Source organism: Corvus cornix, chromosome 12 (assembly GCF_000738735.6).
Source record: "Corvus cornix cornix isolate S_Up_H32 chromosome 12, ASM73873v5, whole genome shotgun sequence".
Taxonomy (NCBI): domain Eukaryota; kingdom Metazoa; phylum Chordata; class Aves; order Passeriformes; family Corvidae; genus Corvus; species Corvus cornix.
The window spans coordinates 12,501,570-12,518,453 of NC_046342.1; the positions used below are offsets into that span (position 1 = coordinate 12,501,570).

Below are 16,884 nucleotides of genomic sequence, written 5' to 3' on the forward strand. Positions count from 1 at the left end.
ATAATCATGAGACAACCTTCTCAGTGTAAAATAACTAGTGGAATGTGTGACATATAAAATAAGTTTCTGCACACATACCCACACTGCCACCATCAGCTTTGCTTTCTCATTTATTTAGGGGAACCTGTAATTGGCAAATAGGCCCTTTCTCATGGATAACAGAGGAGGTGCTGAGCTGCTGGAGACTTCAACACTGCTGCAAAATAGAGGATGTGTTCATACCTGTTTGTGCAATGGACACTTGCTGTGCAATATTATCTTGTCTCTACAGATAAATTAGTTGCCTCATGCTCCTGCCAGCTTGATTTGTTTAGCCTTTACAGAGTACAGAATCCATGGAGTTTCTTGTGATTGAATCTCACGTAAAAGGTAAACCTGAGAGCTTATTCTACACTAAGCTATACATCCACCCAGGCAGCCAGAGCATTTGCTGACTTGATGATGAAAAGAAGGCTATAAAATATACTGGGGAAATCTTGAAACATCGCTCACTTGACATAGCAGTAAGACCCCTGCACTAAGATGCAGAGTTGATTTCCCTGATCCATGAAATTGCCTGGATATTTAAGTCATTCTCAAACAGAACCAGCATAAAACTCACTCTCCATTCCTGGCACAAGGACGCCATGGGTTTTGTGTTCTCCAATAAAAAGAGAACTCAAAATTGCAGAGATTAATCGTCTTTAAGGGACAACCTAAACACAATTTCCTTCCTTTCTCAAATAATAAGAAATAAGTATTCAAAATTTCTTGAATGCTAAAAGATGGTTTTGCTTGCTGACACACGGCTCAGGTGCCAGAGATGTTCAAGTTCACTGTTGTGAGTGGTTCAAGAATCTCTCACAATAAAACACAGTGTGCAAGTCTGTGACCATCTTTGGAGAAGAACATTTGTTTCTCTCATAAACAGGTGACAGGGCTGGAATAGGTACAATATGTGGAGAGCTAAGAAAAATATTATGAAGCAATATATTGGTTTATTTTATGGTCTGAGACTTGGGACATGGTTCAGAATTGCTTACCAAGTGTATATTTCCAGCTGCTAAAGGGTGAGAAAAGACCCATCTATACTTACAAAGTATTGGTGAACTAAGGGTCAGGTATAATTACTTCCAAAGACCCAGTCCAGTGCAAACACACAGTAAAGGGGGAATTTCAAAGGGCCATAATCTTCCCTAGAACATTGTCCTGCAGGCTCTGCTACCTTAGATGCAAAGGAGGAACAGAGTACAGCAATAATGAAACTACAGTTAGATCATTAACAGCTTCCCATTAGGTAACTAGAAAGGCTTTAGAATAAAATGCACACACCAGCAGCTTTCACACCACCAAAAGGGACATGTAACACTGGCAGACAATCTTATCACTGATTTCTAGCCAAAATCACATGGAAAGGGTCATTTCCTTTCAACCTGTTGCATACATTCCACATACAATTTTCAGCATCTCCATTTCAAAATAGACCTGAGACTCATATTCAGGTTCAAGAATTTTCTTGGACATGGATTACCATTTCTTCTTGCAGACAAAGAAGGAGAATTCCTTAATCTTTTTCAGACAAAATTTGTCACCTTTTGTCTTCAGCTAGGCTGATATCTCTTCCCATTTTGTAGCACAATTTTGCAGTGAGCAACTGAAAAGTCAATACTCTTCTCCTGCTTCCTGTATTTCTGTTCCTACAGAGCACATACAGTAGCCTATATTTACACAAGTATACAGAGTTATACAAAATACAAGGGGAAAGGACTCTTGAAGCCATCTGGTACATTACCCCATTCAAAGTAAAATCAGCTACACCTAATTAGCTCCTGAGATACACTTGCCTACCCTACTTAAACAATCTCCACAAACTGCCTTGGATATTTGTTGTGATGTTTTGGCATTTTTACTATTAGAATGCTTTTCTAATGTTTAGTCTGTTCCAGAAATTTTAATTGAGATCTCCCTCAGAGGAGACTGGATTATGTGGATTTTCATACATGAAAAAAACCCCAAATAAATCCACATACGGAAACACGACACATTGAATTTAAGGTTCAGAAATGATTTGTAGGTCACATAGATGTTTTTCCAAACTTTGTGACTCAGAACAGTTTAAATGAAACCAGATATTTATGTATCCACCCTATTGTTCACTTAAAAGATCTTGATCACAGTAATTTCTTTCCCAACTGAAGTTTTGAAAGCTCGAAATTCTCTAAAGAAAATAGTTGTTGGCATTTTTGGATGATAAACATCCCAAAGCGATGATGATAAATTACAGTGTTGCCCAGTGATGCAGAAAAGTAGAGAAATGCAAACTGATAACCTCTGATTTATGAATACATGCTCATTATTGCAAAGTCTAGGGATTCACAGTTGTAAGAATGGGCCATTTCCATCTCAGTGTTTATTAAAAGTGTGAGAAGGAGGCATGAAGGGTGGCTGCCATTTTGCAATAAACATTTAATCTCTTTGTTTCCAGTACAAACACAAAGCAATACAGAACTTCCTACCTTTTTAAGGCCTACATAAGCATTTGTTACTATTCACAATCACAGAAGATGGGAATTTTTACATCTGCCTTTGCTTGTTCATATAAATAATTCTTCTCACATAGAATCATTCCTATACACATTTTCTTTACAGAGAGAAAGACATTTGTCCAAGATATTAAAATACATCCCCAGATTTTCTTTTTAAATAATATTGGTGATAAGAACAAAATTTACTTCAAATGTATTTAAACTTATTATTTCACCTATCAACAGACACTGCCAGTGAAACCCACACAATGCACTCAAAGTCATGAGCCAAGGAATCTGTTTTGTCACAGTACAGAAATAAATTGCATTACATTTCTTCATCACTTCGCAAGCTTGCTGATATTCTAATTTCTTCTTCTCTCTCCCTATTACCTCTCTGTTAAATATTCAAAGCAGGCAACAAAAGGGAGAAGGAAAAATAAGGTCAATACAGCAAATTGGAAAAAATGTAAAATGTTCCTATCCACTGTCATTTGGTTACAGTTATCTTAATCAACTCAAACAGGTTCTCTGAGACATCAAATTTGATTTTACAAAGTGCTAACCCATAGCCATATTTGACTTTCCTTTGATTCCAAATGTAAAAAATAGCCTTTATCTAATGTTGGGGCATATCATCTAACTACACATGCAATTACATTTGCATTACGTGGCAGTGAAACATGGCTGAAGAGACATCTTGGATGTTATCTATGTTATTACTCAAGTGGAGAATATAATCATAAATCCTTCTCTTCCCTTCCGCCCTCCCACCTTTTTTTCTGGAAGTACACTTAAAATCTGGTTTTCAGCTTCACTGGGCCCATTACATGTGAACTTCAGTAACAAGAATGTGATATGAATACATTGAGAGAAAGCATAGACAAAAGGTATATTTTCACACTGTGGTTCAACTTAACTGTTCCTTTAATTAGCTACAACTCATTAGGCAATAAACAGAAAAACAAAGAGATTATGAATGGAAGGGCAATATTTTCTCCATAAAACAAACAAAAAACTAAACCAGATGCCTCTTTCATGAGGCTTGCCTTGCATAAATACACCCAGAAGCTTAGAAAAGATATTTTCTTGATTGAAAATTTTTGTCTAGGAAGAAAACCTGTAAACGTTATCTTGTGCAATTTCAATTAAAAGTATTAACTGCTATTGTACACTTGGGATTTTTTGATTTCAAGGATGAAGTAATAATACAGCAATGGACTGCAGATGACGAGCTTTGATCTTTTATTAGTTCTTATAACTGTGTCTTAATTTGTATTCTGCATATTCTGCACTCACCTTCACTGTTTGTCCAGCTTCAGGGCCATCCTGTAAGCAAAGGGAAAAGCCTCAGGTTAGAGGATCTAACAAGGATCACATAGGAATTCAGAAATCTTACTCAGTAATCATTTACATCAATTACACTGACTTAATTTAGCGTATTTTTCCTGAGAACCATTCAACACTAAGTTTTTGGACAAAGCTCCTTTCCGTATCAGACCCTGGCAAAGTAGGAAACTATCTCAGATCACAAAAACAACAGTATCTATTTTTCATTCTTTCAGATCATATTTTTCAGTAGCTAGCAATAGATTTCTGATCCTTGTGAACATAAAATCACATGTGGAAGTAAGAATTCAATCAAAGTATGCTTGCTTAAATTCTGATTCTAATGAATGGGCTTAGTCTCCTGGTTTGCTTTAAACAGAGTTCATTTTTGGTATAGAGACACCCAACACAAACAGCTGAAAGGTCAGAATTTATAACATATTTACATGGCTACATCTCTCTGCTTGCATATAAATAGCTGTGAGGAGGGATCACCTATCTCAAGCATAGGCAGTGGGTTATGTGTGGAACAGGGGACATGGCTGCTTTCTCTAGAGGTCAACCCTGCAAATGCTTCTTTGAAGGAAGACTATTTCCTGAAATACTCAAAAACAAGCACAGTGTTTGAGAGTGTTTGCTGGCTTTATCCAAAGTTTTGCAGTTAACATTAACCACACTTTCCTGTTGGTTTCCTTTTTAGATTTTTCAATGGCAAATCTGGAAGACTGCAATGCAGTTATTTGGCTTCTTGGTTTTTATTACTGTTATTTAGTATTTATTGCCCCTTGAAGTTCCAATGTCCTTTTGTGATTGGACTAGGGAAAAAGGCTGAAAGCTTGATAAAACAAAGCGTTAAATCTTTCTTAGGTGACTGGTTTACAAACCTGGATAGAAAAGGTGAGCGAGGTGCCACAGAAATGTTTCTCCACCACATTTCCAACCCTTTGTGCTGTAAGAAACAAATCAGCCACTTCCTCAGGACACAGGTCATGGACACGCTCCACCGGCCGCAGGGGACAAACAAGGACATCTGAAGGTGGCAGTGTCAAGGCACAAACACAAATCTGAGTGGTCCAGGAGAAGAGTCTCAGTCCCCAGCCTGTAACCTGGTTCTGATCACCCTTGAATCACCTGAGCTCCTCCTCTCTGGGGATACAGCAAGAGCATCAAAAACATAGGGAATACAAATACAAGGAATTAGATGATGCTTTGTTTAAAATTCTTTTCCTCAAGTCCCTCAGATACGGGCAAAATGACTAAGGCTCTTGTGCTACACTAAGCCATTTAAGGGAAAGAAAAGTTTTCACAGACTCAAATTTACCATCTCAATGGAGAAATGCTGGTATTTTTCTCCTGTGAAAGTCAGAGACATTTTCTTTTGTGATTAAAAATGGGGGAAAGCCAAAGAAATTTAAGAGGGCTTTGGATGTGTGGTCTGAGACAGCAGTTTTACAATGCTTTCCCCCTTAAGTGATATATATTCTTGAAAATCTTGATCTTACATCTCTAATTTTAGGCACCTAAATATGACAAGCTGGCACTATGCTGATGAAAGCAGATCACTTATTTCTACACTACATTAATTACAATTCACAAGGAATATTCACCTGTTGTAACTATTATCTGTTTTTAAAAATACATTAAGATAATTAAGACTATTTCCTTTTAAGCGCAGTGTTCACAACCCTGTAAATATACTTTGATTTAATTCTACCTTGGTGACTGTGATTTGTGAGTCAGTGAAATTAAGCTGTAAAGTAAATAATGGGAGATGCTGCTCACAGTCATCTGATCTGTGTTCACAGTAATTAATAATTGCTATGATTCCTCGCTTGAAAGTCAATTTTGTAACATTATTAATATGGTCCAGAATTCCTAGCAGAGCCTCAGTTGTGTAGATCCAAAAAGCAAGTACTCAATTCTCATTTCAATTCCCTGCAGACAGGATTCTTTGCTGACTTACAGAATAGTATTTGCAGAACGAAGACCTTAAAGTAACCTTTAACACCACTTGAACTTTCATGAACAAAGGGTATAAAATTTTTTTTCCAATATTAAAATAAGTGTTCAAAGGACTATTTGAAGAAAATTAGGTTCCATGCCATTGTATTATAGTCATCTTTATTTTTACTGCATCTTGAAGCCTGCAGGTATTCAAGAATATTCTCTATAATCCAGGAAAGGTAACTAGGAACTGCTCTGCAGTTAACAGGTTCACAAAAAGGTTACGTCAACCTGATTGTCAAGAACCACATGAGACATTTGAAATAAGGAGAGATTAATACATGTGAAAGATCAATTATTTCCATAAGCACAGAGACAACATGTTTACATACACCAAGGTTATATTGTAGGAATCACACATATAATTCTGATAGGAGAGAAAACCAGACATTTTCTCAAAGTAAAGATGTAGCAGCAGGTTTTGATCATTTTTCAAAATCCAGATGAGGACATACAAGTCTTTAATGGATATTTGCTAAAGTGGGAGCAGAATAGAACAAGCTCTACCTGTAGCAGCTCCCAACAGAACAAGAGAAGACTGGTCCCAGCTGTGGGTGTTAATCTGCTTTGAAAATCTGTCTCTCCAGGTTTTTTTGTACAGAGTCAGCTCTGCCACCATTACTTTCCTTTTGTTACAACTTTCGGTATTAACATTTAAGAAAGGACAAAAATATATTTAGAAAGCAGTTACTTGGAAATGAAACAATCCTGGATGGGGACAAAAACCCTAGTTTTGTGGGGTTTTAGTTCTGAAATGCTGTGTCCCTTGGTAAGTTACCGGGCATAGTAAACCCCTTGTAATTCATTTGTGCCTTCCCAGTGCATTATACAAAGCACATCCCTAAAGGATGCTCTTGGCCAAACTTGGGGCCCAAGGGAAGAGCTGCGAAGTTGCTTGGCAGACCTGATTTCCATATCAGGAATAAACAAATAGAAAAACTAATTAATTTTACTCATAAAAAGGAAATCCATGTCAACACTAAAACAGGAAAAAGGACATTTGTTTAATCTGAGTTCATTTTTCAAAAGAAGAGAAGGGAAGCTTCTACCCTTAGGGCATCTGATACTTAAGTAGATAATTATCCTTCTTCTGCAGCACTGCTTTATTATCATGGCTCAATAAACCATTTATAAATGAAGAATTTCCCCTCACTTACCTCTAGCAAAACTGCTGCTTACATTAAGACAAGTTTCCTTTTCTCCTTTAGAATTTTCCCCAGCAGTTTCTTGCCCTTTCAGACTCACACACGCCTCACCAGCAATTGTTTGTTCTCTACCTAGCTCAGGGCCACAGCTTCAATTTTTTCATTAATGATAGTTTCTACAATCTGATGTTAGCACTGTACTACTTGCCACTGCAATGGGTAGTGGGAAACATGAGCTAAACAGTTCTTGGGAAAGCTTTTGTTTCCATGGCACATTGCAGAGGGAGCGAGGGCTGGTTTGGACCAAGACAGGGCAGGTTTTTTCTTAATTTTGTCACTAATCTGCACTGTCATTTTGTAAATTCTCTCTATCTCTCTCGATCTCTCCTCTTCCACACATTATCTGTCTTATCTGCTTAGATAGCATTTGCCAGTTGCTGCAGTGGAGGCTTCTTATGAACCATGAACCTCTCTGCTCATGTGGGGCCAGCAGTGCTCCTGCAGTACCTAATGCTGCACCCATGGCATTCTGCAAAAAGGACTTGCACTTCCTCCTTACATTACCAAAACTCATTTACAACTCAAACTAGATTTTAGCAATACTTCTGTCTTTGAATTTGATAAATAATTCAAAGGCACCATCACAGACTAGAGCATCTTTGCTGAACTTTCCATCATTTCAAAATAATTCTACAAAGAATAATGATATAAATTCTGAATCAGAGCTAAATTAACATGAGAATGTAATTAGGACAACATTCAAGTTATATTTAACTATGAATATATTAAAAATGTTAGAATGAATTCATGGATTTCAAATCATTAAGAAAACAACCATCCACTGCAACTTTAAATCATGGTTTTTAACTATAATTTTTGATGCTAGGATAGATTTTAAGTTCATATCTGGTCAGATTTTAAGTTGTACACCTGCCCTATTCACCTCAGAATTCTTACTAGGTTTAAAATTAGATAAACTGTTCGTTACTTTCTACAATACTTTCTGCAAACACTGCTATGAAACCGCTTCAGGTGACTACGTATTAAAAATGCAAGAGAAAGTGAGTCTGTACTTATTTTTATGTGCAATTACTCCTCAGACTGAAGCATCTACTGCCATCTGAGATGCCTCAGGGCATCCAGTTGCCACTCCAGAAGGGCAGGAGTCTCCCATATGCCCTACATCATAATTGCCAGTCAGGTGGGAAACCTGAATCCTCTTGGGGTCTCTGAAATGGCCGAAGGTGCCTGTGTTTGGACAAGAGCCCCCACCTTAACAGAGCAGCTCAGCAGGACAAGGCGCTGCTACCCAGCACAGACATGCTGCAAGACTGATGACAGCATTCTGCCTTCAGAAAGTTTGAACTTTATGTTTCCTTTCTCTAAACACTATAATTAATAATTTTGTGATTTCTTCATTCATTCTAAACTGCTACTGACTGATGAAGTTTCTATTTTTAAGCTTTGATGTGCGCAGCTGTTATTTCCTTCAAATTCTCTGAGTCAGTCCACATCTCTAGAGCACATGCAATTTAAAATGTCAACTTCTCCATTTTAAGAGTGAAAAACCTTCACACCTTATTGTAATCTGTAACAATATGTTCTTTTAGGGACTGAGTCTGAAGAGCTGGCCAGAGTAACGACACATACACCGCAACGATTTGAGCATCGTTCTCCGCTTTATTGTTTAATTATACAAGCTTATATCTACTCTGCAAAGATTCACACCCAGTCCCTCTAGACAGCCTCTAATCCACGGGGGAGCTGACCAGTGTATAACTTTGCCAAGGACTTTCAGGGCTGCCTGCAGCCAGGTGTTTTCCAGGCTTGCCTGCAGCCAGGGGCCAGTTCAGGGGTTTTTCCTCAGCAACCCTGGGTTGTCCAATTTTTCCAGGGGTATCATATGCCCCTGTTCCACAAGGAATCCCTCTACACGTTCTGGCTCTAAATCTTGCAGAAGTCTCTCAACAGCCGTACTTCTCTCCCTAATACCCAAATATGCATACACAAATCAATATACAAATCCTCACACACACTAAAAGCTCCATTAAATATTTGTTAAATGACTAGGAATGTCAGTATTTTTCAGATTACCAGCAGATAGTAGCCTAAAACTCTAGGTATTTTAGTGGAAGTGCATAACCACAAAGGAGCAGTAAAGCAAGAGTAGATGAGGCCCATTTTCCTCAAACTGAGCTAAAACCTAAGGATGACCTATGTTTTCAATGGAATCACTTTTACTTTTATATTGGGCACAGCAGACCACTCCCTGCATGATGTTGGGTGGGTTGTTTAATGCACCAAAGACCATAAGCCTCCTCCATAATTCAAATTAAAAATCTGTTGGTCTATTAAGATTGTGACCTGTTTGGAAAAGTTGTGGCCAAGCAAGCACGGTTCAAATTCCTGAACAGCTGCAGCACAAGGATGCCTAACCACACATGTGCCATGTCTCAGCCCTCACCAGCCCCTTTGCACACACCTTGTAACTCTCTTTTGTTTCCCACTGCCCGTTTAGGCCATAAGAACTGGAGCCCTTTGAGAGGGGCAGTCAGAGACATTTACTGTAATGTGGTTCTGCAATGGGCACCTGGACACGGTCAAAGCCCTGCTCAACAGTGCCAAGCACAGGCACAAATTCCCCATGGACACATGTGGATTGAAGGCTGTGCTCACCCTGGGAATTCTGGGGCATGACTGAAAAGTGAGCATTTGATAACTGCATGCTGGCTTTGAGTTGATTGGACAGAGAAGGCTCAGATGCTACAAGAAAATCAAAGCTCCTGGCCAACGTCTGCATGGTGACCACTTCAAATGTAATTTTCCTTCCACTAGTACACGCAGAGTGGAGGCTGAAATTCAAAGGCTCAGTAGTAATTTTTATTTGCTTTATATGGATTTTGACTTTGAAGCTCAAATTATTGTAATTGTGTATTTAAGGCATAGGCCAGGCTTTATGTTCCCTTCAATGGGACTCCACTCAACCCCACAAAGTGCCTATTATAAATTTTCACACATAGCTATCAAGGTACAAACATTCTGTAGTTGTGAAATGTTGGAAAAATGGCCTTTGGGGGGTCAAAAAAAGAAAGAAAACCAAAAAAAAAGAAACCCCAAAGAGGTTAAAATTCCTTTTATGTGACAAGCTTTAGAACTGAACACAGCTTTTTCCTGGTTAAGTCCATTAATTTGCTATATAGAAACATACTTTCAGTTTTGACTCTTGTTTTATTCCTGAATTTGAACTTCAAACAGAACAATTCAAAGCTTTAAAAAGGAAAAAATTAAAGGCTCTCCAGGTACTGACACTGTAACAATAGGAATAACGTTCTTTTTTTATACTTTGTCTTTTTAAGGAACCACTTAAAAACATTAAAATTGACAGGTTTTCTTAACATGTGAGGCTTTAAAAGAACAAAATACAAGGGGAAAAAGGCAAAATATCTAAAAGTGAAAGGGTAATTGCTACTTTATGAAGCTCCTGGGTTTCACCAATATTGTTAGCTTTTTATATCATTTGTTATAAAACTTTTTAATTTAGGAAAATTATTTATTTTCAATGTGTAACATAGTCAGGAATTCATAGCTCACATCAGATGGAAACACTGTTTCTGTTTCTTTAAACAATCTCCCTCTCACAAGAGGGAGTGCAAGAATCAACATCTAAAAAAACAACAAACCCAGAACTGCCCTCAAAAACAACCAAAGCAAAAACATATTTTAACGATGAAAAGTAGAAGTGAATAAAATCTCCAAAACTTTAAAAATACTTAAATATCTATTTTTAGCATTCTAGTTTTTTACATAAAAAGTACTTTAGTTAATAATAGAAATTTTCCTTAAAAATTTAATTTTGGGAAACACCTCAAAACAGACATTTTCATTAATATTTTGGTTTTGAGTAATTGGTTTTCATTTAAAAACTGTCCCAAACTATAATACTTATAGAGACTTAATATCAAGATTTAATATTCCTGCATGCATTTCATAAGCTTAGGTAAGGCTGAAAACACCCCAATCACTCACAGAGCAACCTGCAACAGGGACTCCTGCCTTGGAAATCAGGGCTGTGCTCATTTTAGGATTAATAGAGATTAGATAAGATTAGATACTGCCACCATCTCTTGGTAACAGCAGGAAGAACTTGATGGACATGATAGATGGTGTCTCTGGAGCAGGAGGCTGCTCAAGGGCCAGCTCAGCCCTCATTGAGCAGGGAGGACAGTGCCTTGGGGTGGGTGCTGGGAGCTCAGGGACCAGAAGTACCAGCTGCAGAAAACTGTAATAAATCATTATTTCCAACTATTTCGTGTGTCTGTATGAAAAACCCCTTCTGCACATCCATAAGCTGATGGGAATGCAGAAATAATGCGCTGTGGGGGGCAGCGGGAGGGATTATTCTTTTCTTACACTGTTTTACACGAATTTGCATCAAGTGCCCAAAGCAGAGAGAATCACTCAGACAAAGCTTCAGGTATTAAAACTCACCACAATGTCCCCAGATTCAGCTGAGGAGTGTGGGTAGGGGTATTAAATTCATCATTGCATCTAAGCAGAAGTTTTCTTTGTTCAAAAGCTCTAATTACTAAGAGAAAGAAGCCCCAGAGCTCTGAAAAAACACAGGAGAATGCATGACTAATAAAATTAATATAACTGAAAAACAACTGCCAGTCATTTATCTTTTTTCTGCCCTTGAACAATTCTTCACATTTTGAAGGCTACGGGAGCAATTTCTCTATGTGAGGAAAACAATAATGGTTTCACAGATGCTGCCTCTAGAAGGAGTTAAGAAGAGTACACTGAAATAGCACACACATGTACATACAGAGGGCATCAAAAAGCCTTTAAAAATTAATCAAATGCATATTTTGCTTCATTACAACAACAATATGTCAAGGCACCCCTTCAGCTCCCAGTAAACCCACAGAATTAGGACAGCCATAAACCTGTAGCCATGCAAAACCTGACGTTTCCCCCAGCCCAGAACAAGCCTTATTCAGTAAGATGGAGTGACTGACTTTAGGAACGAAATCTGTAGAGGCTGCTTGGATTAAGAGAGAGCATCTAATAATAGGAAAATGTGAAGGAGAACTCTTTACTGGATTTTATGGGTAGAACTTGATTTAAATATATGTTAGAGGAGTGCTTTGGTACAATATGAGAGATAGTATACCACAGAATTTGCTGGTTTGGGAAAAAACAGAGCTCTGAACAATAAGGATGATTAAGAACCAATGCAAATGTAATAAAGTTACAATAAAAACTTAAAAATTGCTTCAGACTATTAAACCCCCACACAATTTTTTTATATATTGCTCTGCCACATCTTAGCACTAATTAAAAAAGTCATTAAGATAAGACAAATTTTCTAAATAATTTGATCTTGATAAGGCAGCTCTGTACATGTTTACACTAATGCAGAAGACCAGATTTATGCAATATATCAGAGAACTAGTGGTTCCAGTAGAACAGAGCAATCACTGCATATCTTTGACATGGATCTCTCCACACTATCATAAGTGCACTCTTTGAAGACCACATTGCAGCTTTTATACAGAGGGGTTTTTATTCTACTTGATCTTCTCACCCCACTGAAACTACTTAAAATAACTTTTCATGTCAGTGAAACATGCAATAGTTCCAAGAAATGAACAATAAACATTATTTTACTTTTAAAAGTCAATACATCTAATTTGAATATAGATATGGCTTATAGTCTGAGTCTTGCTAGATAGCACAGCAAAGTACAAAGTACTGCTACACAAAGTACAGTGACTCCACAAGACACAGGGCCACAGCGGGGAAATGCTGGATTCAGAACTGCTCACTTTTCATTTAAACAAGTCTGTGGTATATTTCATATTCCCTTTAAATGCCTTTAGGATATGTCAAGTAGGTCAACTAAAAGCTCAGTTCCTCATAGCAAGTGGTATTTTACTGCAGGATTCATCTTTTTCTGCTGGCTCCTGGCCTCAGGGGCAGCCTTGGGCAGTAGCAGGTGCCTAAGTGGAACCACAGTGAGAGCAGCTGCGGAAGAGTTTGTGACTCAGAAACACTCTTCTGATCCAAGTCTCATTTGGTGGAAATTTATTCAAGATCTAAACTTGTCACAGGAATCATGACCACATTCTTAGAGCCACATCAAGCTTCTGATCTTGGAAGGCCCAAAAGCAATAAATAACCGGTGACCAACACGGAAATGCAGACATCCCAATCTAGAAGGATGTCATCTATGACTGCTGTGATGCTCTGAGATCTCGTAAAGAAATCCTGCTGTACAGCAACCCATTCCAGCTAAGAACTATATCCTTATTGCTCCAGATGATATATCTTTTTTCTAAATAGACGACAAAACTGGTCATAATTACATGAAGCTATCAATGCACCTATAGCAATTATAAATGTAAAAGACCACTGAAATAAACAGCCATGCCCAAAGCTGACAGCAGAGACCAAACAACATTTGGGGTGCAACAGTGAGAAAGCAGGGTTTTGGCCTAAACATTGGAGTGATGGCATTTGTCATAGCAACTGATATGTTCATTCAAAGCTGCCAGCAGTAACAAGTCTTGTCCAAATGACCTGCAACACCAGGAAACTGCACTGAATTCAATTTACCAAAATAACCCTACTGGAATGAGCAACACCTCATTTCAAACAGAGAAAGTGAGCTCATAATCACAACACCTCCACCCAAGAGTAAAAACCAACTTGTGAGAAAATGCTTCAGCATTTGATCTTAATTAAGGCTGCTGCACCATCGTATTCAAAAAAATAATGTGATCATTATGAAGCTATATACTAGCTCATGATTCAGGAGCTACAATGAGGGAATAATTAATTATTAGATATTAGTTATGACAAATTTACTTTCTTGAAATTTATTGGATGCCATATTCCAGGCAATAAGTTTTACTGGAAACAAGATTTTACCTGGTAGAAAGATACCACAGAATGTGTTGGAAATTAAGGTTCTGTACAAACCATAAGCATTATTGACATTGTTGTCTATGGCACTTGAAAGTACAACTTTTTTTCTGTTCTGGGCATCTATGGTGGGTGACAGTAGTAAATGAATCAGATTAACATTTGGTGAATCTCCCTGGGATTTCTCTCACCTAATTTTGAAGGCAAATTGGTTTTACCAGAGAAAACCAGTGAATTTGGAACTGTGAAAAGCCAGATCTTTATTGGCAGCGTTGAAGTACTTTGCTGCTTAGGAAGTTTCATTTTTTCCTTTTCTGTTTTCACCAGAGTTATGTCAAGGAAGGTTCTGTTGGACCTGCTGCTGGAGAAGTTGGTAACAGCTCTTCTTTCGCCAAATACCTATCAATGCAGATGATCAAGAGCTTTCCATGTACTCTTTGAAGCTCTGCACTAACTTTATGCTGAGCAGCACAGAAAAAGATAAACCTGTAGTAGCACGTGGCAGACCAACTGTGCCTTCATTCCGTAAGCAATGAAGCATCAGCTGGAGGAATGCAGTACAAGATCAATTACCAGAGCATCACAGGGGACAGTGAATATGTTTGGATAACCAAGGTTTCAGGTAATTAAGGTAATTTTGAATGTAATTTATAGATAATGAGAAACATGAATAACAGGGAGTTTTGGAAAACTGAATTTGGATAATTCAGGCTATCTTACACTAAGCGTATTCCTCAAAGAATATTGTAATGTACGCTAGGATTTTCACAATTTTTAAAGGGGCTAAACCACCTGATTCCCATTAATTTCTCAGGACTGGTTTTCTGGCTGGTTCTGTTAGGGCATTCAGAAAACTGCTCCGATTACAGTCAATGGAGAGCTGCATTTTTCTTAAACTGGAAGTGTTCATGGATATTTTGCATAGTTAGTTACTGAAATTGCATCTAAAGCAACAGGACAGGCTATGCTGTTCCAGGGAACTATTCCATGAGAGTAGGATGAGCCTAAATTACTACACCCCTTGCAGGAATTGCTTAGACCTCTGTAAAAGCATCAGCATATTTAGGAACAGTCCAAAAAATGAGAGAATGTTCTGTCTCCCTTGTGAAAGAGCTGTTCAGCACACTTGCATGACAGAGAGGCAAATCATAATATCTCTGCCCTGCAATATCACATCTTTGATGTGATAAATGTCCCAGTGTATTTTCATCAGCTCCTTTGAATGCTCAAAATTGCAAAGTCCATGATAATGGATGTGTATCTCTACTGCCTTGGCCAATGCACTGTTGAAGTGGGTGTAGTAGAGAAATGACTTTCCAAGTAAGAGAGTTGATTACTGGTTTTGTAAATGTAAATTTCTTTGCTGTTTAGCAGACTATTGAAAGCAGCCCTGTCAACATCCAAAGGAGTTCTGCAGCATTCACCAGTGCACCCCAGGGGCACACACACCCCTCCCCGTGTCAGGAGACAGGCTGTGACCTTTACAAACGTTAGTAGCTGGATGACAAGGACACTGAAAGGGTAAACGAGGGATAAGTAAGTGGGGGCTGAAAGAGGTACTTCAAAAGGAAAAGGGATAGAGCAATAGTCTCTTCTGCAGTTTTTGTCTCTGGGGATTAAAACAACGAGTGCAGCTAAGCAGGGAATCAGCCCTCACTCAGCTGCAGTAGAAAGGTAGGGTGGAAATATCAAAGACCATTTGTAGCATTTAAGCAGAGACTAAGAGATGCTCAACATAAAAAGAAATTATTTTAAGCCACTATTCTTTAGCTACTTAATTTTGACAACTTATTTCATACCTGCTTTGACACAAAAAGCTTGGTGTCAATGAGAAGGTTCACGGAGTGTGTGTGTGTGTGTGTCAGGACAAAATGCTCCCAAAGGTGCATTTTTCCTCACCTGCCAGGGGAGTCAGTTTTGAGAAAGTCATACTTAACGGCTGAGAAAATGTAAAACAGATGTAGAATACATCCTCACCATGAAAGTGTCCATACAAAGAACTCCTTTTAATTCAAAATAAAACTCAAGCAGAGATAGCAAAACATAGCTTACAAAGCACTCAAGACAATGAAAGCTATAAAGGAGGAGGGAATCAGAAAGTAGGTCTCCTTCCTGTTTTTCACTTGCATAATAAGCTCTCTTGGATAAGAACAACAGGGCCCTGTATCATGATTGCCTCTGTAGATGCTTTTCTAATACTATTATTGTCATTAATGCGCATTGTTCCCAGGTCTGCTGAATCGCTACGCGATGCATGGTACATAAATTCATACTCTCATCCAGGACTCCTGCAATATTCAAGAACATGGGAATGAAGAAGATAAACTAGCAGCTTAACTCTGAATAACCTTATTTTGTGTGAGTGTCATCTGAAACCATTACTTTAATGTGATTATCTGTTTTTATTATTTCCTTTCTGTGGACTTGGAATAAAGACACAACTGAGACTCTCTTAGACACGGTCATTGGCATCATTACAGTCTTCCTACTGTCAGCAGCAGAGATCTGATCTGTAAATCAAGTTAGACTGTAAGGGCTACTGAAAAGCAAGCACTCTTTATCATCCTATTACATACCCAAGCTACCGCTTCTGGCTCACTGAGAAGAACAGACTGTTTTAGTTCCTTTACATAAGCAGAGGAGCTCTTAATGCACAGATTATTGACTTAGTGGAGTTTTATCATGTCCCAGTGTACATGGCGATTTTTAATCCAGGACTTCTTTACATGATCTATTTTCACGGCTCTTTTTATTGTCACAGTCTGTCATTATAATGATTTCCAAATCCAGAACCAGGGTATGCTTAGCTCCTTAACAGGTGCTCAAGGAGGAAATGAGGGGAAGGCATCTCCCCCCTCTCCTCTGCCCTCTGTAAAGGCCAAACCCCATCACATGCAGCACCACAGAATCCTTCCAGGGCTGTGTGCAGCAGGAGCTGGGCTGGCTTTCTGCCCACAGGAGCATTTCCACATTAG

General features: G+C 38.4%; 1 protein-coding gene across 9 annotated transcripts in view; it reads right to left on the bottom strand.

Annotated features, from left to right (window-relative positions):
- The window catches only part of FHIT (fragile histidine triad diadenosine triphosphatase), a 620,602-nt gene that overhangs the window by 136,693 nt on the left and 467,025 nt on the right, over window positions 1–16,884 (bottom strand). For all 9 annotated transcript variants that reach the window (XM_019280433.2, XM_010390178.3, XM_019280432.3 and 6 more), the window contains 2 exons: window positions 4,718–4,863; window positions 3,804–3,833 (listed from right to left, as the gene is read on the bottom strand). In XM_019280433.2, the coding sequence (XP_019135978.1) occupies window positions 3,804–3,833; window positions 4,718–4,863 (176 nt within the window). The remainder of the gene's footprint in view (window positions 1–3,803; window positions 3,834–4,717; window positions 4,864–16,884) is intronic.